Source organism: Ursus americanus, chromosome 33, assembly GCF_024610735.1.
Source record: "Ursus americanus isolate L20-20 chromosome 33, mUrsAme1.1.p, whole genome shotgun sequence".
Lineage (NCBI taxonomy): Eukaryota > Metazoa > Chordata > Mammalia > Carnivora > Ursidae > Ursus > Ursus americanus.
The window spans coordinates 19323281-19342085 of NC_142159.1; the positions used below are offsets into that span (position 1 = coordinate 19323281).

Consider the following 18805-nt stretch of genomic DNA (forward strand, 5'->3'; position numbering starts at 1 on the left):
TCGGAGGCTTTGTTCGGGAGCTGGCTGTGTGCGCGGGCGCGCGTGTGACTGTCAGTGTGACTGCGGATGGCTGTGCGTGCTAGCGTCTGTGAGTGTGTACGAGTGCGTGGGGACACGAGTGAGAGTGTGCTGCAGGTGTGTGCCTGATAGAGGGAGCCGCTGTTGCCCCAGGAGACAGGAGACCCGCGGCTGAGGAAGGGCGCTGGGCCTCAGCTCTCCTCACCCGCGGATCAGCGCAGGGAGGCAGGGGGGCCCTGCCAAGGGGTGCTTGACTCTTGTCCAGCAGTGAGGCCGCTATTGCTCTCGGCTCCCTCTCTTTGTACCTCCACCCTAAGCCAGCGGGCCCCGAAGCAGGAGCTGACCGTCAAAAGTCGCTGTCCCTCACAGCCAAGGGACCTCAGGCAAGGCATCTGGCTTCTGTGGGCCTCAAGTTTCTTCCCCTGCAGAATGGGCGTAATGGAGTTAGTGCTACGCGCTCCGCCAGGTGTCTGGTCCTGGTTGTTAAACTAAGGTTGTGTACTTTGTGCCCCAAATGCTGGAATCTCCGCGTCCACCCCCACCCCCACCCCTGCCACCTTCCCCGACCTTCAGCCCCGGTCACCAGGTGGTGAGAAGTGAGGGCCAGAGGGTCCCTCCACTCTCCCCCTCTCCCCGGATGCCCGCCCCACCCCGTCGCTCCCGCCTCCCAGACCTTGTCACCAGCCCTCCCAGCCTGGGCCATGACCCCTCCTCACCCCTCCCGCCCTCCGCCCGCGCACTGACCCCGCCCCCGCCCCTCCCCTCCCCCCACCCCGCGCACTGACCCCGCCCTCCAGCCGGGGCTGCGGCCACAGGTGCGCGCGGCGGGCGGCGCCGGGCCCGGGGAAAGGGGCGGGGCGGCCTGCGCGCGGCTCAGGCTCCCGGGCGCGGGGCAAGCGCTCCCCCGGGCCCCCCCCCCCGCCCGCCGTGCTGCCCACGGTTGGCAGGAGCGGGCGCGGCGCGGGAGGCGGCGGCGGCGGCGGCGGCGGCCGCGGGGACGACCCGGCGGGAGCGGCGGGGAACCGAGCGGAGGGAGCCCAAACCCCAGCCCCTGTCCAACCGCCCGCCCGCCGCGCCGGCGCCGCGCCTGAGCCCCGGGCCCGCGGAGACATGAGCGCTCGGCGGCCCGACGCACCCGAGGCGCAGCGGCCCGGCCCCGCGGCCCCGTGATGGGCTCCTGCGTGTCGCGAGGTGAGGGGGCCGCCGGCCGGGTGGGGGTCGGAGCCCGGGGCCGCCCCGGAGGAGCCTGGGGGGGTGGGGGGGCCACCCGGCCTTCCCCGACCGGGAGCACCCCACCCCGCCCCCACCGAGCCCCAGGGGACACGGTGCCCCCGGGAGGACAGGGGGTGGGGGTGACAGCGCAGAGAGAGGGCAGGGGGAGGTCGCAGCATCCCCAGTCCGGCTGGGAACCACACCCAGGCAGGTGGCCCGAAGCGGGGTCGCTTCCAGCCCAACAGCCACACGCCCCCTGTCGCGTGCTCTGGAGGGGAGGGAGGCTTCTGGCTGCTCCCGGCTTCTCTGGAGGGCCGGTGGCGGCCCCGGGAGAACAAGCCGACTCTCCTTCCCACACTCCCCCCAAGATACAGGCCTGACCAGCTCAATGCCCCCACTTCTGTCCCCTTACCCCATGAGCTGTCTTCAGAGTCCCTGACCCCCATCGACAGCGGTGCGTTAATGGAGATGAACAGGTTACATGGAAGGTGTCCCTTCCCCCACTCTCATCCCTAACTCCCCACCCCCATCCTCAATCAGGGGACAGGAAGGGACCGAGAAAGCTGATGTTTCTGGGAACTCCTGGGCCTTTCTTTCTGCCTCTGAGCTTTCAAAGCTGCCTTGCCCTGGCTGCTTCTGCTCTCCTCGTGCGCTTCCCAAGGTGGTACCCCAGGAGTTGGAGGCAGCTGCCCTGGGGGAATGGCAATGGAGTCCTACACAGAGCTGGGGGACAGGAGGTGGGGGGACTGGGGGTAGAGGTGACTGAGGCCTTGGCCCCAGCTCTGCAAACCCACTGACCCCCAACCCTGGGGGCTGCCACCCCACCCATCACCTGCAAAACTTACTCAGTTGTAGAGGGATGAACAGGCCTTGGGGAGGGGCTGCGCAGGCCCTGGGTGGGGGACTTGTGTTGGGGGATGCTGGGCAAGGAGCACAACATCCCTCCCCCATCCTCTGGCCTCTAAGGGGCTCACCTGTCCATGCGGGACATTCAGGTGAGTGGCTCAGAATATCTCAGGAGGGTGTCGGGGCTGGAATCATGGGTGGGAGTTAGGCTGTGTGAGGTTCGTTCACTTATTCATTCATTAAGCTGATATTAGCATGATACCTACTGTGTGCTCGGTACTGTGTACATGCTGGATGTCTAGTGGGGACGAGTCCAGCACTGCCCCTGCCCTTGTGAGGCCGACAGCTTGCCAAAGGGGAAGGTAGTTTTAAGAGGGGAGAGTATGTAGGGTTCTTCAGACTGACAGGCTCTCAGTGTGTCTCCAGAAACCCAAAGGCTCTGGCTAGGCTCTGAGTGTTGGGGATCTGGGATCCGGTGTTTCCTCGGTGACCGTGTCCCTTCCCTGTCACTTGGCCATCCCACACCCGGAGCGAGCCCAGCCCTGTGCGCCGCAGACCCACTGAACACAGTACAGCGGCCAGGCAGGAAGAGATGCCTGCCAAGGTCAGGCTGGTGCTCAGGTCCTCAGACCCACCACTGGGGCTGGCACCCTCTGCTGGCGGTCACACAGACTAAGGATAGACCTTCCTCGCCCTTCCTTCTGTGGCTTGGGCTCCTGAGGGCCACCTCCGGATCTAGTTGTGTATTCGAACCTCGTCCCCTTCCCGAGGGGGCGGCACTTATAGTCTCGACAGGCAGCAGGCGAGCTGGATAAAAGTAAAGGGACAAGACACCAGAGCAGAGGACAACCATGGTCTCAGTGACTGAACCACTAAGTGGAGGGCACACCCCCCTTTAATTGTCACTGATACTCTCGAGCACTGCCGGCTTATCAGGTACTGGTTGGAACATTTTTGGCACAACTAGCCAAGTTCCGGTAGGTACTGTCACAGTCCTCATTTTACAAATGGGGAAATGGAGCGGGGGGCGGGGAGCTGAGTGCCCTGAAAAAAGCTAGGCCTGTGCCCCGAGCCTCTGCACTTCACCCCCAGCCCGCAGCCAGGTGCCTGACTCGCTCCTCTCCAGCTGCAGGCTTCCAGGAGCTTCTGAGCTCCAGGCCTGCTCTCCACACCTGCACCCAGTGCTAATAACCACCCCTTTCTCCAAGGGCTGCCCTGTGCCTGGTACGCAGCCCCGAAGCCAGGCCAGGGACTGCAAGCCTCATGCTGATGCCGAGCCCAGGACCTGCACCCAGCTGGGGCCGCCCTAGCCAGACGCCAAGCCCCAGGTACAGGCCACACCTGGGAGAGCCTCCCCACACCAGCACGGGGCGGCAGTTCTCTTCTCTGTGCCAGGCCCGAGAGGTTAGGGGTGCAGACTTTGGAGCCGGCCAGCCTAGGTTCCCATCCCCCATTCCCTAGCTCTGTGACCTCAGCGAGTTACTTAACCTTGACTGTGTATCTCAGTGTTCTCATCTCTAAAATGGGACCAATACCAGTATTGTCCTAGGGTTGCTGGGCAGGGATTAAATGACTTAATTCATGTAAAGCACTCAGACCACTACCTGGCGTGTTGAGCTATTTCTTTCATTTAAAATTTGTTATCACCCTTCTTGCAGATAGCTAAGCGAGACCCTTTTGGCTGGGAAAGGGGAGGCTAAGGAGCTTCCAGCCCCATCCTGCTTCATGGCTGCCTCATGGCAGGCACTCGAGGTGCTAAGGACTTAGGGAGAGTGATGGGGACCAGAGTGAGGCAACACATGTTGTTTCCAGGAGCTATTTTGTGTTGTCATCTACTTTTTTTTTTTTTTAAGATTTTATTAGAGAGAGAGAGCGGTGGGAGGGGCCGAGGGGGAGGGAGAGAGCTAAGCAGACTCCATGCTGAGCGCAGAGCCTGATGCAGGGCTCGATTTCACGACTCTGAGATCATGACCCTGAGATCATGACCTGAGCTGACATTAAGAGTCAGACGCTTAACTGACTGAGCCACCCAGGTGCCCCGTTCATCGTCTACTTTTAAGCTATTGCTTGTTGGGCACTTATCCTAAGCCAGGTGAGCCTTTTTACTCTTCTGGCCTAGTTTGTCCTCATTCAACCCTGGGAGGGGAGATGTGGGGCTCAGAGACAGGAAGAGTCTTACCTGAGGTCACACAGCCAGGACACAGAGAGGCAGGATTTGAATTCAGGTCCGTGTTAGCCTAGCGCCTGAGCCGGGAGCCCCTGCCCTTTGCTTTCTGATGTGCCTCGTCGAGAGAGGTACCAAGTGCATGGCCAGTGCTTAAAAAAAGCAACCCTCTGGAATAACTCTCGTGGTTGGTATTTGCTTAGGGCTTTGCTGCCACAGCTGGTGACAATGTGTACGGAGCAGGGGAAGTTATTATCTACCCCCCTCTCTCCAGCTTCAGGGTCTCTCAGGGCCCACCCCATGCCAATGGCGCTGGAACCTCCCCCACCTACCCCCAGCCTTGCCCTCCAACCAACCCATCAACCTCCTGGCCTCACCATGGGGGTCTCAGTGCCCTGGGCCCTGGGGCTTGTGAGGAAGGAATTGGGGACTGAAGTCTTTCTTCTGGAAGATCCGACATCTCACATCTGGGAGAAAGCTCCAGCTCTGAAGGGGCTGGGCAGAGTATCCCACAGTATCCAGGGCCCACTGACTGTGGCCCCCTCCCAGCCTCCTAGCACTGTCTCACCTTGGCCTCTGCAGAGTCAGTGAGCGGTCTGACACTGGGGGAGACTGAGGAAGGAGTAGATGGGGCCTTGCCCTTGGAGAGCTCACTGAGGAGAGAGACACAACCTTGCCCTAGGGGTAATCTAATGGGGGAGGCAGGAAATGGACACACAGACAGAAAAACAGCCTGAGGAGATCAGCACTGGCTAGTGGTTTGAGCACGAGCTTTGGAATTTCAGGCCGGTTTAGGTTGGAACCCCATCTCTGCCATTTATTAGCTAGTGACTTTGGAGAAGTGATTTAACTTCTCTGAGCCTCAGTTTCCCCATCTGTAAAAACGGGCATAATGATACCTGCTTTGCAGGGTTTTGGTGAGGGCTAAACAAGAGATAATGGATGCAAAGGCCTAGGACAGTGCCCGACACATAGTAGGTGTTCAGTAAATAGTGGCAGCACATCACTGCAGGCCAGGCTTTGCTCATTGAGGCTGCCGGTAGCCTAATACAGCTGAGGCCAATCTAGGCGGGCTGCCTAGAGGAGGTGAGGCTGGAGCAGGATGGGCTCTAGAATAGCTCATCAAAGAGACTGAGCCCCAGGATGGCAGATGAAGTAGAAAGGGGCTGAGGTGTGTGGAAGATCCCGAAGAAGAGCCCACTATCTCCCTCTGTCCTTGGTTAGGGACAGAAATGGACCCCTTGCGCTGTATCAGCTCACTGATGAAGTTACCACCGTGGGCCTGGTGACCTCTAAACACATGTCCCGGGGAGCAGGAGGACACTTTGTCCACTCGAGGCCAGGCCTCTGCCAGGCTCAGAGGGACGGCCTGCTGTCATGGCAGTGATGCCAAGGGCTCGCTCTTGGGGGCCTCCCTCTGCAGAGCCCTCAGGGTGAGCTCTAGCCCAAGGGGCAGGGCCAGAGGTCGCTAGGGCCGACTGAGATCTGTCCCATGGTCCAGAAAGAGGACCAGGTCTGGGAGTGGGGACGGACAGAGCAGCTGTGGTTTCCAGGGTGCCCGCTGCGGCAGGTGCTACCTCTGCCAGCAGCCCATCCGCTGTCCCCGTCCCCAAGGAGCACGGGCATCGCATCTCACAGGTGAGAGCTCTCGGCTCGCAGGGGCTGTGCCGCACACCCACAGCCCTGGCTGGCAGTGAAAACCGTGATTACACCGGGGGCAGGGACTGTGAAAGGAACACTGGGCCCGCTGTGTTCTCCTCAGGGGTGGGCGGCTGGCTGGAGGACTGTGTGGTGCACTCAGCCACAGGGGTCCCGAGAAGCTTTGAGGGGAGGCCTGCGGCTGTCCAGGGAGGGGCAGGGCGAGGGGCTTCAGACCCAGGCTGCTGTGCCCTAATACTGTATGCTCTCAAGAAGAAGTTCACTCTCTCTGGGCTGCTGGGAAAGAACAGGGTGAACCTTGGGCCCTCCCTGCCCTCCTGGGGTGCAGAGCCCTGGGAGACAGTCTGGGGGCAGATGGCAACCACAGTGTCTAACGGACTGGGACTCGAGCGCCAAAGAACAGCTAAAGGGGCTAGATGGCTCAGAAGCAGGAGAGAGGAGACTGAGCTGCAGACTCACCCAAGGAACAAGCAGAGAAAACCAGGGTGGGAGCTTTGCAGCAAGAGGGGTCTAGGTTAGACCTCAGGAGGAACTGCCTGGGTGGTTGGACTCTAAAGCAGAGGGAGGAGCTGGGGTGAGAAGGCAGGGAGCACCCTTGGTAGGCAGAAGAGCGCTCTGCTTGAAGGCAGAGGGACGGAGGAGATGTCTGGATGACACTCCTCTTCTTGAAGGACCGAGATGGCCCCCTCCAAGTTGCCAGGGCAACCAGAGGCTTGTCACTGCTGTGGCCAGGGGAGGTGGGGGAGGGGGCAGGTCTGAGAAGGGGCCTCAGACCTTGAGGTCAGAGGAGTAGGGTGTGGACTGAGGAGGCACCCACAGGAGCAGTGGCCAGGGGTCCCCTCAGGCTACCCCCAGCCCCCACCCCACACGAAACACTGTGTTTTTCCAGTTGCTGCTGGTGACGTGGCCGCCGGTCCCAGCTGGGCGAAGAGCAGCCTGTGATTTCACCCTGGGCTGCTCTATTACCTGACGTCTCCATGGCAACCAGCCCGTGACATCACCGGGCCAAAGTCCTCAGGGGGAGAAGGCGGCTCTGGCAGCAGCTCCTGCACCCCAACTGAGGCGGGGGCAGGGGGCAGTGGGCAAGAAAGCTGGAGAGGGGCTCAGAGCCAGGAGTCCTCCAAGTCCACCTTGACCAATGACCTTGTTCAAGTCACGTGTGCTCCAGGCCTTTGACGTTGCCTACCAGCTTCCTCAGTGTTCAGCTCCCCTTACTCCCCAGCCGGCAGTCCCCAGAGTTTTAAAACAGCTTCAGGGACGGCCAGGGGCCCCACAAATATTGCAGCACCTCGCAGAGTGTCCGGGGACAGCCGGTAGCCAGCACTGCTCTGCCCGCACCGGGCGGGCCCCTGCTTCCGCACGCTGGAATCTTCGGAGTGGTGACTTCCAAACGTTTTTGACTAGAAGCCGTAGGAATACATATATTCTGCATCACGTCCCAGCACACACTCAGAACATTCTTTCCACAGGTGTGTGCACACACACTCGTGTGGGCACATGCAGGTCTGTGCAAAATTGAAACCGAAGCTTCATGAAGCAATACTTAACCTGACTCCTCTGTAGCTTCTGCTATTTTCTGTTCAATTCTGTTTTATTTCTTAAATATGACCTAGTAAGGGGCTTGCATGCCCCACAGAAGGATGCGCCCCCCGCCCCCCCGGCTTGGACACCGCCTTTGAGGGGCCTAGAACCTGGTCTTTGTACACATGGAGACTCTGAAGCCCAGGGAGGGGCAGGCCTAGCTCAGGGGCGCACAGCCCGGACTCCCATGTGTAAGCACACTGCTCAGCCCTCGCTGCTCTTGGCTCCTGAGCTCAGCGGGTGGGGGCGTCGGTCCTGGCTCTGCCTGCCTTTTCTCGCCCTGTTTCCGACAGGCTCATTCAGACCTCCTTCACCTGCCTGCCGGTAACAGTCTCCAGGCCAATCTCAGAACTCTCCGGTCCCTTAGGGATCCTAAGTCCAGTCCAGTGTAGATGGAGACTTCCACCTCATATCCTGTTCAGTGTTCGCTTCGGCCCTCCAGCTGGGACTGGCCACACTTGAAGGCCATACTCTGCCTTTTTCTCTGCTGGCCTCCCTCCTCTCCGGGTCCCTTTCTCCTCTGATATGTTGGGGTCTGGCATGAGGAACTTGAGAAAAAGTGACCAAGGTTATTTATCTGGAGCTCTGGTGGTCTCTCTTGGCTGCCACCGGCTCACTGTTGAGGCAAAGTTTAATGAGCAATGCGCCAGGCCCCGTGGCAGGTGCCAGGGCTATGGTGGCGAATAAACGTGCTGGGGACCAGCCCTCCGAGAGCTCCTGGTCTAGTGAGAGACCGTGAACTAGGAAACGGATACCTAACGTAAAGAAGGAATGTCAACATAAAGATGGAATGACACGAAATCAGGAGATAGGAAAGGATGGGTGGCATTAAACAAGATGGCTGGAGGGCTCCCTGAGGTTCTAACATTTGAGCAGAGACCTGACTATCGTGAGGGAGTGGACCTGCAGCTATCTGGGAGGAGAGAGTTCCAGCTGGAGGAAAGGGGCAGCCAGTGCAAAGGCCCTGAGGCAGGAGTGTGCTGGGCATGTCTGAGTGACCAGTGTGGCTGGAGTGCAAGAGGGAGAGTGGTGGAAGATGGGGTGGCAGGGGGCCACGGGCCCCAGGTGAACATGTATGAGTTCTCCCAGGGACCATTTTGGGGGGCCTGCCCATGGCAGAGCCCCTGTCATGGGAGATCTGACCTGGTTTGACCTCTTCCCTTCCCTGCCCAGCTCCCTTGCCCGCTAAAGTTGCCCACCCTCCAGCCTCTGGCGGCTGGGGTCCCCTTGCCCTGCAAGCGACCCTCCTAGGGGGCACCAGCAAAACTCAAACATGGCCCCTTCCTTAGTGTCCCTTGAGAAAGTCACAGTCCTTACTGTGCAGGGGGAGGGAGGGCAGGCCGGTCCATTGCCCCTTCCCGTCCCAAGTCCCAGCCATCTCTCCCTGGCTATGCAGATATCCGACCCGGGGTGGGGCGGGTGGGTAGGATGCTGGCCTCTCCTCTGCGGGCACCCCAGATCTCTGCAGGGGCGTGTCTGAGAGCCCCTCACTTGGCCTGTGGGGAGCAGTAGGCGGTCAGAGTCAGAGGGGCGGTGGACGGCTGGGGTAACAGAGCCTGTTTCAGCCACCGGGAGGAGGGTGTCGGCTCCCCCACCCTTGATAGTGACTTTCTTCCGAAGTGGGGCACCCTGGGCCTCCTTTGTTCTGTTTTGGCTGCTAGTAGGCAATACCTGAAGGAGGACAGTCAGCTGCCCATTTTACAGATGAAGCAATGGAGGCTCCGAGCGGTAAAGTCAAGGCCCCACAGGTAGTGAAGGGCCGAGCTGGGATTGATCCAGTTGTCTCTGGGGCAGCTTCCTCAGCAGCAGACCCCGAAACGAGGATTTGGGTACCCCTGGGATGTGAGGGAGACCCTCTAGTGGGAACCAGCAAAGGAGTGGAGAGAGCAGGGCAGAGGAGACGGCCACGAAAGCGTCTGTCGCCCTGCAGGGGTGGCCGCAGACCCGTCCTGCAGGGGCTCTGAGTTTTCTACCCCCAGAGCGAGGGTCTGGGGTCCCGCACTCCCGGCACTGCTAATGGGCAACAGAAATTCAGCTCCGGCTGCCGGAGGGGGGCTCCCCCGGAAAGAGCCGCAGGCGCTGCCAGTTGGAGCAGAGCACGAGGGACGGGCCCGTGGGTGTGCGAAAGCAGGAGAAGGCAATCCTAAGGCCTGTGGGGGGTCAGTGGGGCACCCTAGCTGTCCTCTAGCGCCCCGTCCTCGCCTCCCTGCTAACACTGTCACAAGACTCCTCATTGACGCTTCAGTCCACCACCACAGCCCTGCCTCTGGGGGCACCTGATACCTCCCACCTCCCACCTCCGGCCTGCAGATGCTCCCTGGCCTTGGCTTCCTCCAGGAAGCCCTCCAAGCTTCCATTCTGTCAGCTTCTGCAGCTCTCCCCGCGGGTTGTCGAAGCCAGGGAGGGGTGGTGGGAGCCGGTGTCCAGGGCAGGACAGGCTGCAGGCTGGGACCAGTGTCGTGCAGAGGCCTCGCCTCCCTGCCACGGCCCAGACACCCCTGCGCCTCGCGTCTCACGGTTTTGTGCAAGCTGCATACCCCACCCTCCCCTGCCTGCACCACCTCTCTCCTGGCACCCCCTCCTGGCTGGCTCCCCCTTCAGCTCTCCTGTGCGGCCCCTGACCCCCAAGGAACTCATCAAAACTCCTTCTGTGCTCTGGAAGAGAGTGAGCCTGGGCATCAGAAAAACAGGGCTCAGACCCTGGCTCCGGGCTGTGAACCTCCCGCTGGTGAATCCCCGTCTGGGCCTCAGCTTCCTCACCTAGAAAGCTGAGCCCTGTGTTAGGTCGGCCAGGTTAGCTTAGGTCGGCTGAGGAGTCTGGTGCCATCACACCAGGAAGGGGGGCGGGGAAAAAGCACTCGTGGGGGCTACTGTCCCCGCCCCCCAGGCTTGTGTTTGAAGGAGGAGTTTGGGGCTGGTTTCCATCAGACTGGGAGCTCCCAGAGGGCAGGGATGGCATCTTAATCCCACCTCTGCCCCCACGCTTGCATGGTATAGACAGTAGATGGAGTCTCACTGGGTGAAGGAATGAACTAGAATGTCAGCTCCGTGAGGGCAGAAGCCATCCCTGTCTTGTTTGCTACCGTGTTCCTCGTGCCCAGAACAGTGCCTGGCACCTAGTCGGGGCTCAGCGAGTACTTCTGAATGCAGCAGAAATAGATGCTTACTCCTGCCGCCACAGTCGGTCTCTGTCTCGTGGCCTCACATTCACCGCGCTGGGACGGGCGAGACACTTCACAAAAGCGTCAGAGGTGCTGGGTGCTGGGTGCTGTAAAGGAAGCTTGACTGTGATGGGGAGTGACCGGGGCCTGGTGTGGGCGGCCGGGAGGGCCTCTCTGAGGAGGTGACCTTGAGCTGAGACCTGAATGGCACGGTTCAGGAAGATCTGGGGATGGTGTTCGGGACAGAGGGCATAGCAAGGTCAAGAACAAGTGGGCCATTTGAGGAGCAGCAGGGAGGCCAGAATGGCCTGGAACAGCGGGCAGCCTGGAACAGCGGGCAGGCTGGCATGCAGGCCCCTGGAGGCCCTGGTGAGGGGCTGGCTCTCCTCGAGTGCAACGAGTGCAATGGAAGGAAGCCAGAGGCAGGTTTTCAGAAAGATGCAGTCTGACTGGGTGGGGGGTGGGCTGCGGAAGGCTGTGGCCCGAGGCCTCCAGGTGGGGAGGCTGTGGCCCGAGGCCTCCAGGTGGGGAGCGGTGGCAGGGATGGGGAGAGCTCAGTCTGGAATGGAGGCTGGAGAGAGAGCCGGCAGGACTTGCTGGTTGGGGCGTTGGGGGAAGGCAGCCCTCAGAGAAAACTGGGTTTTTGGTTGGTACAGCTGGGTGGACTCTTGCATCATTGTCTAAAACCAGGGAAGTGGAGGCAGATGGACCGGGATTTCCTTGAGACGCTGTTGGCTGTCGGGCATCCGTGAGGGGAGCTAGCCAGCAGTCGGGGCTCCAGCAGAATCAGGGCCGCAGGTGTAAATGCGGGCTTCAGCCGCAGGCAGAGGAGATGTCCTGAGAGAGACCCCGAGGTGGGAAGGGGCCAGGCTGGAGCAGAGAGGGGGGACGGACCTCAGAGCAGGGAGGGAAGCCCGAGTTGGGCGTGGCTTGCAGGGGAGGGAGGAAGGGAGGGAGCGATGGGCGGTGTCCCGGTGCAGCTGCAAAGCCAGTGAGCACACCGGAGAAGATGAGAAGTCCCTGCTGGGCTGTCTCAGGAAAGGCTCCCTGAAGAGGATGGAGGAGAAAATGGGGGGAGGAAGTAGAGGTCTCTAACTGTGGCCTGGAAGGGCAGAGGAGTGGGCAGGGAGCTGAGGGGAAGCAGGGGTTGAGAGGTCTTTAAAGGATGAGAGATGCTGGGGCTGCTTTGGGGGGGGGGGGCTGACCCAGGGGGAAGGGCTCGATGGTGGGAGGGGAGCAGGGATGCAGGTGAGAGTCCTGAGTGAAGACGCACCACAGCACCTGCCACACTGGTGGGGGGCGGGTAAGGCTGGGGGGTGGTCCCCAGGGTGGGGGTGCTGGTCTTGGTTAGAGTAGGGACAGGTCTTCCTTTGCCACAGGAGGGAAAGCAGATGCTGTGTGCAAAATGTGGGCAGGGCAATGATTTGAGGTGGAAAAATGGGGCGATGCCTGCTGAAGGCTCCTAGACCTCCATGAGGGATGGGGGAGCAGCCAGCAGCAGGGTGTGGGCAGGGGGGTCCCCGGGTTGCAGGTTTGAGAAGGAAAGTCACGTGAGGTAGTCAGCCTGGTGGGAAGCAAACTTAGCAGGACCTGGAGACCTGTAGAGCGTTCCCTGGACAGTGTCCTGTGTGAGGCCGGGGACTTTCTTCTGCAACGTGCAGCCCCGTGGGCCCAGGTGTGGAGCAGGCGGCAGGTGAGACCGGACAGGGGTGGGAGTGGAGGGCGTCTGGGAAGAGGAGCTGGTGGGCTGTGCCGGGGAGTGGGTGCTAGAATTAACGAAAGTGGAGGAACAGTCAGATGGGCATGAATTCCCACTGAGGGCCCCAGGCAGGAGGTCTGGCTGGACTCCTCACCTGCCGTGGGCTTGGGTCTCTGTTTCCTACAAAAGGACAGCGGGTGGCGATAAAAGTAGGAGAGTGCCGGGTGGGGGGTGGGGAGCCATTTAAAGTTCCTCCTGTTGTCATATTTCCAGATCTGTTCACAAGTGCCCACAAGGACTGCCCCATGCCCCAGGGCACGGACCCCCTGAACCCGGACTTGCCCTCCAGCCACCCCCCTACTGTTGCTCCAGACCATGTCACTGGCAAGGTAACTGGTCCCACTCGATCCCCACCTTTACCCCTGCCTAGGCCCTGGTTCCTGGGGTGGTCCCTACAGCATCCCACAGGGAGCTGGAACTGTCCAATCTCCCCTCGTTGGCTACGTCCTGTGGGTTCAGAGCCCATAAGTTTGGTTTGCATTTGGGTGAAGGTCTGAAATGGGCTGGGCCTTGGACTAGGAGCAGAAAAGAGAGTCCTGCCTTGGAGGTCTTTCCACCCAAATTAACCCAGCCTTGCAGATAACAAGTTCCCTGACCAGCCCACCACCCCTTAGCAGCCTGCCCTGCCCTCTGGAGGGTAAAGGAGTGACATTCTTTTTTTCTTTTTTTAAGTTTACTTATTTAAGCAATCTCTACACCCAACATGAGGCTCGAACTCACGACCCTGAGATAAAGAGCCACGTGCTCTACCGACTGAACCAGCTAGGGGCCCCGAGAGTGGCATTCTTCGTCTGGATGCATTAGGAAGAGCTCACTAGGGGCCTCAAATCTTGGTGCATAATTTCCACCCCCACCCCCGGAGCTTGTGACTTGAACCTACCAGTTGATTTAATTACTTTTTTTTTTTTTTGCACGTACCACATGCTAAGCGTTATGCGAGACACTTTGTCTACATCATGTCGTCTGCGTCCCCACAACCCCTGAGATAAACAGCATTTATCACCATTACAGAGGAAGAAAGCAATGTTCTGAGCTGTGAAGGCACCAGTCTAAGGACACCCCGGCAGAAAGGGCAGAGTCAAAACTCGAACCCAGGTCCGATCTACCCCTGTGCCCGCCGCCTTCCTGGCAGAGCCCCCACTGCCCGCCCCCCGTCCCACGTCCTCCTCTGCAAGGTGGCGAGGGAACACCAGCGGGCACGACCCAGGAATAGGCAGAGCCAGACCTCAGGGACTAGCAGAAGGCTGACCCCACCACCAGCCGGGGCTCGAGGACTTGTGCCATCTGCTGGCACCGTCTGCCAGGCCCTGCCTGACCCTCTTTCTCCTCTCATTTTAGGACAAACAGATGGATTTCTGTTGGGATCCTTGGCAGGTCAGCGCGCTCTGCCCATCCCCCGCTCTAGCCGCACCAGCCTGGGCACAGTCCTGCCAGCCCTGGGGGGAGGGGGCTTATGACAACAGCGGGTGGGACGGTCCTGTGGGAGTGTGCAGGGTGGCCTGGGGAGGGGGCCTCGCGGGGACAGTAGTGGCCAGGAGATGTCCTCTGGCAGGTCTGCCCCACCCTACTCACCCCTCCTCTCCTTCCTGCAGAGGTGCTTCCAGACCACCAACGGCTACCTGTCCGACTCCAGGTCCTGCTCCAGCAACTACAACGTGGCAGCTCTGGCCACCTCGTCCCTTGTGGGTAGGTTCCGTCGGCCCTCTCCCGCCCTGGGCTTAGCACGGCGCCCCCCTCGGCCCTCGCTGCCCTCGCTGCGGGCAGGGCAAAGCCCAACTACAGCTGGAAGGGGTGCAGCCTGCCGGAGCCAGCATTCCCCAGATCACGCGCCACACTGGCTTCTGCAGGGAAGAGTGACTGGGGGTTCCTGCCCGCCCCTCTCCCCCTGGTTAAGTTGCTGGGGGCTCCCCGAGCTGTGAGGACATGGCCCCAGTCTTCCAGATGTCTGCTTGGCCTGGCCTCCCGGCCTCTGCGGCAGGGGCGGTCTGCCCGTCACCCCACCGTGGGTCGGGTTCCCTAGAAGCAGAGCCCCGGACACGAATTATACGAGTGATTTATGGAGGGATTGTTCTCAAGGGCAAATTGGAGGAGTGAGGGCAGCAGGACTGGGCAGGGGAAGGAGCTCAGCAAAGATGGGGCGGCAGGAGGACTCGGTCCCAGCCTGATCCCTGGGGAGTGTTGAGGTTGGCGGCTGGGTGGATATGGCTCCCCCATTGGTCGGCGGTGGCCCCTGGGAAGGCTCTCCCGCCTCCCCGGCATCTGTGGGTGACGCTGCTCCCATCAGCTGAGGGCAAGGCTCTGGAGAGGGCTGCCGGTGGGAGGCCCCAGCAGCTGGGAGAGGGGCACGCAGGCCAGCGGAGGGGTCTCCAGGCCGCCACAGCATCTGCCCCCGGTCACCTGCAGCACACCTTCCAGGCCATTCTCAGCTGGCCAGCTCTTCACTCACAGCTCTGTTCCCTGCACCTCAGGCTCACGTCTCATTAAGTCCCTCACAGCTCCCCACAGTGCCCTGGCTGCCCTCTCTCCCGTTTGCCTCGACTCTGTCCCACCCACTACCCCTTCCCCCTGCTTCACCTGCCCTGCAGGGGCCACTCAAACCACCTCCTCCAGAACTTTCTCTGGGTGCCCGCACTCCTGGGTGTTCTCCCCCTTCTTCCTCACCCCCATCTTTCCCATTTCCTCAGTTTTATGTCTTGCGTTTCCTTTGTGGACACCCCATCTCGCTTAAATATTGCTGGTCCTCACGTCATGGCTCTGGGACCCCAGGGATTGTGTGCTGAGCCCTGGTTCAGAGAGAGGCGGAACCATTCCTGACAGCCCTCTCTGTCAGCTTCCACATCAAGGTGGTCTACTCCTGAGAGCCCCTCAGGCCCTCCTCCCCACCGCCCAGCCCCTGTCCTGTCTCTTGTTGGGTGCCTTTGATGGCTCCTGACGGTGCCCCCCCCACCTTGGCCCCTCCCCTTCCTAAACAACGGATCTAGCCCGTCACTTCTGCTCCTTACCCTGCAGTGGCTCCCCATGGCTAGAAGGAAAACTTGGGAGTCCACAGCTTGGCTTTCTCGGCTCTAAGTCTCGCCCCTGATGGGCTCCCCAGCCGTCTCTGTCACCCCAGTCTTAGTATCGCCCCCGTATCTCACCCCTGGCAGTCCTGGAATCATGCCAGCTTCTGCCCTGTCTTCCTCCTCACCTCATCTCTGAAATAGCCTCCAGTCTTGCCTCCGTCTGTCCAATGCACCTATAAACCTATCAATTTACCTATAAAGCTCAACCCCGGCCCACCTCTTCCAGGAAGCCTTCCCAGTCTGCTGCATCCCACACAGGTCTCCCCCTCAGCAGAGCTGTCACTGGCCTTGGCATAGGGGCGCTCTCTCAGAAGTGGTTAGTTCATGGATAAAGGGAGAGGGCTGGGTGGGTCTTGAGTGGATCCTTGAGTGGATCTTCTGGGATGGAAGGGTCCGAACCTGGTCACAGCAAATGAGGGGTGTGGCAGGTCTGGGGAAGAAGCACCAGCTGGAGGGGAACATTGCGTGGGCGTAGGATGTGGGGAGGGCATGGGGCCTCCGCATGGGCAGGGACCTAAGTGAGGTGCGGCCTTGGGGCTGGGGGAGGGTGTGGAGTGGGCACGGGCATTGGTTGGGTGGGAGGACTTGCCGAGGTAGATTCAGGGCTTTGTAGCTAAGGGGCCGTGCGGACACGGGTCCTTGGGTGAGTACAGAGCATCGAATGGTTGTGGGGTACAGGCCACTGGATGGGCCTGGGGGACTGGGGTAGTGCGAGTGGGTCCCTGGGCGCGGTTTGTGCCAGAGCGGTCACGCAGCTGCCCTCAATGCTCCCAGGGGTTGTGCAGAGCATCAAGGACCACATCACAAAGCCCACAGCCATGGCACGTGGCCGCGTGGCCCACCTCATCGAGTGGAAGGGCTGGCGCGCCCAGCGGTCGGGCTGGGAGCTGTCCCCCGCTGAGGACGAGTGTTATTGCTGCCTGCCGGACGAGCTGCGCGAGGCCCGCTTCGCTGCAGGTCAGTGGTGGGGGCGGGGGAGCTGGGGGCCTGGCTGGGGCTCTGGTCCTTAGGGAACCGAGGGCCGCCACATGGGCACTGTTGGGGCAGAGCAAAGCAATGCCTTGGGGTGGACAGGGGATCCAGTGGGCCCTCCGATCACCGGGCCTGGATGGACAGTCCAGCTAACTGCTAGGCTGTGGGTGCCAGCCCGTCCTGACACTGAGTCACCCCCGGCATGTCCCCGCTGAGCTGGGTCTCCCTGCCCCCCCCCACAGGGGTTGCTGAGCAGTTTGCTATCACAGAGGCCACACTGAGCGCCTGGTCCTCGCTGGACGACGAGGAGCTGCACCTCGAGAACAGCCCTCAGGGCGTGGTCCAGCTTCAGGGTACGGCCGGGTGGGCGCCGGGGCGGGGTGGCTGGAGCAGGGCGGGGGCTGGGTGCCTGGCACCAAACACACGGTGACCTCGGACAGGCCCCTCCTTCCCTCAGCCTGGGTTTCTGCATCTGTGGGATGGAGCGGGATCCTTGCCCTGCCCACTGCCCACTGCCCACCGAGCGCTGTAAGCGTAAAGGAGAGAACTAGCCTAGTGACGGTCAGGGACCGAAGTGCTTACCGTGTTAGGTGTCTCCCTGCCATTTCACTTCGTCCTCACCACACCTCTAAGAAGTAGGTGTTATTATCTGTTATTATCTTCATCTTACAAATAAGGGAAACCGAGGCACCAGGAAACTCTGAACTCTAGAAGCATCAGAGCCGGGATCTGAACCAAGCACTACCAACCACCTTTCTAGAACTCTGGGTTACTACTGAGGGCTTCACCGGGCCTGGGGCCTGGGTGACAGTGGCAGGACCATTATCTTCCTTAATCCTCTCCCTGACAGTGAGGGGAGGGAAGGGAATGGAGGCCCCTGAAGAAACTGGTTGTCCCCATCTTCAGAGCGCCAGGTTCGAGGCCGGGCAGCGCAGCCTGCTGTTAACTACGCCACTCGGCTCCACCACCCCTGTAACCCCGGGAGAAACAGGGGCTCAGAGAGGTTTGGTGACTTGCCCAAGGTCACACAGCTCGGCAGTGACAAAGCAGCATTTGGAGGCCAGTGTTCTGGCCTCACCTGCCCTCACACACCAGGAGAGGGTGAGAAGCAGGGTCTGGGACTCCGTTCCTCACGCTCCCTACCCCTCCCGTCGGTTTTACAGACCTGGAGAGCCTCTACCTGCAGGACAGTCTTCTGAGCGGCCCCTCGTGGGATGACAGTCTTCTGGCCTTCTCCTCCCCGGGCCTCTCCCCCAATGGCTGGCCCTCACCCGACGAGCCCCCCGTCACAGCGGTCGGCCCCCAGGCCCCCAGCCCCGAACAGCAGCATCGGCGGCGGGTGGGGCCTGAGGGTGGGGCCCATCTGCAGGGTTCCCTCCCCTCAGTGGACAGCATCTCCCTCTCGGACGAGGAGGACGAGGTGTTCTATAACTGAGGTGGGGGCTGTGCGCCTCGGAGCCTCATACTGTGACCTTGCCCCGCTTGGCAGCCCAGGCATATCAGGACGTTGGGGTCCGGGCTGGGCATTTCTCGACCCCTCAGGGCAGGCAGAGGGTGGGTGCAGCAGGGATGGGGGGCCCGCACTCCCTGTGGACCATTCTGTGCCTCCGTGGACCTGCCCCAGCAGTGGGAGCCATAATCCCCCTTCTCCCTTCCTTACGTGGCTCAGGTGGGCTCCTCCCCCGTGGGGTTTCCGCCATCGGAGAGTCGAGGACTCTCAGGCACCAGGGCAAGCTGCCCGGAGGAGGGCAGACGGCCACAGAAGGACCCGGGAGACCCACTTGGAGTGGGGCCTGGGGACCCTGCCTTGACCCCGGGGCTCAGTCCTCCCCCCTCCCTCTGTGTTTGTGCGCCCCCCCCCATTGGAGGTGGGACAGCCTCTCTGGTAGCTAAGTGTCTGCTCCTCAGCTCCCTTCGCAAGGATCTCTGTCTTTGGAGTGTCTGTCCATCCCTCACTCTCTGAACCTATCCCTGGTGCCCCTGCCCCTCCTTGCACCCTCCTCCCACCTTCCTGATGGTTCTCTGCAGACATTAAAGTGCTGGATTCACCCCGGATGAACTTGAACTGGTCTCTGGGGGAAGGTGTGTCCTTGGGCCCCTGGGGCACGGGGGTTCTAAAGGGACTTAGGGGAGGGCCCCTGCCCCCCAACACACATACAGGTGGTCAACCTACTGCCACCCAGCCAGGAGAGTCCCCGTGGAAAATGCCCAAGGTTCTGCGGAGCCACCAGGAGCCACACTTAGGGACGCTGCTTTATCAGCCCTGGCTCAGCCAGCATGGAAGCTGGGGCTGGGGTGAGGGTAGCTGGGCCACGGGGTCCTTCTTATACCTGCGGACAAGCATCATGAGACGTGATGGGGGACCTGCTCA

The 18805-nt window shown here is 61.1% G+C and overlaps 1 protein-coding gene across 1 annotated transcript; it reads left to right on the forward strand.

Moving 5' to 3' along the window:
* Positions 1 to 935: 935 nt before the first annotated feature.
* FAM131C (family with sequence similarity 131 member C) lies at positions 936 to 18489 on the forward strand. The gene is made up of 7 exons (XM_045774690.2): positions 936 to 1209; positions 12614 to 12729; positions 13739 to 13774; positions 13993 to 14086; positions 16237 to 16419; positions 16677 to 16787; positions 17598 to 18489. The coding sequence occupies exons 1-7, from the start codon at positions 1188 to 1190 to the stop codon at positions 17867 to 17869; spliced, it is 834 nt and encodes a 277-aa protein (XP_045630646.1). The 5' UTR covers positions 936 to 1187; the 3' UTR covers positions 17870 to 18489.
* The last annotated feature ends 316 nt before the right edge of the window (positions 18490 to 18805 follow it).

Bases quoted from the DNA above. Each gene is read 5' to 3' on its own strand.
- FAM131C (XM_045774690.2), top strand. From the start codon at position 1,188: ATGGGCTCCTGCGTGTCGCGAG. The intron at 1,210-12,613 runs GTGAGGGGGCCG...TCATATTTCCAG, and splicing joins GGGCTCCTGCGTGTCGCGAG to ATCTGTTCACAAGTGCCCAC. The intron at 16,788-17,597 runs GTACGGCCGGGT...TCGGTTTTACAG, and splicing joins GGGCGTGGTCCAGCTTCAGG to ACCTGGAGAGCCTCTACCTG.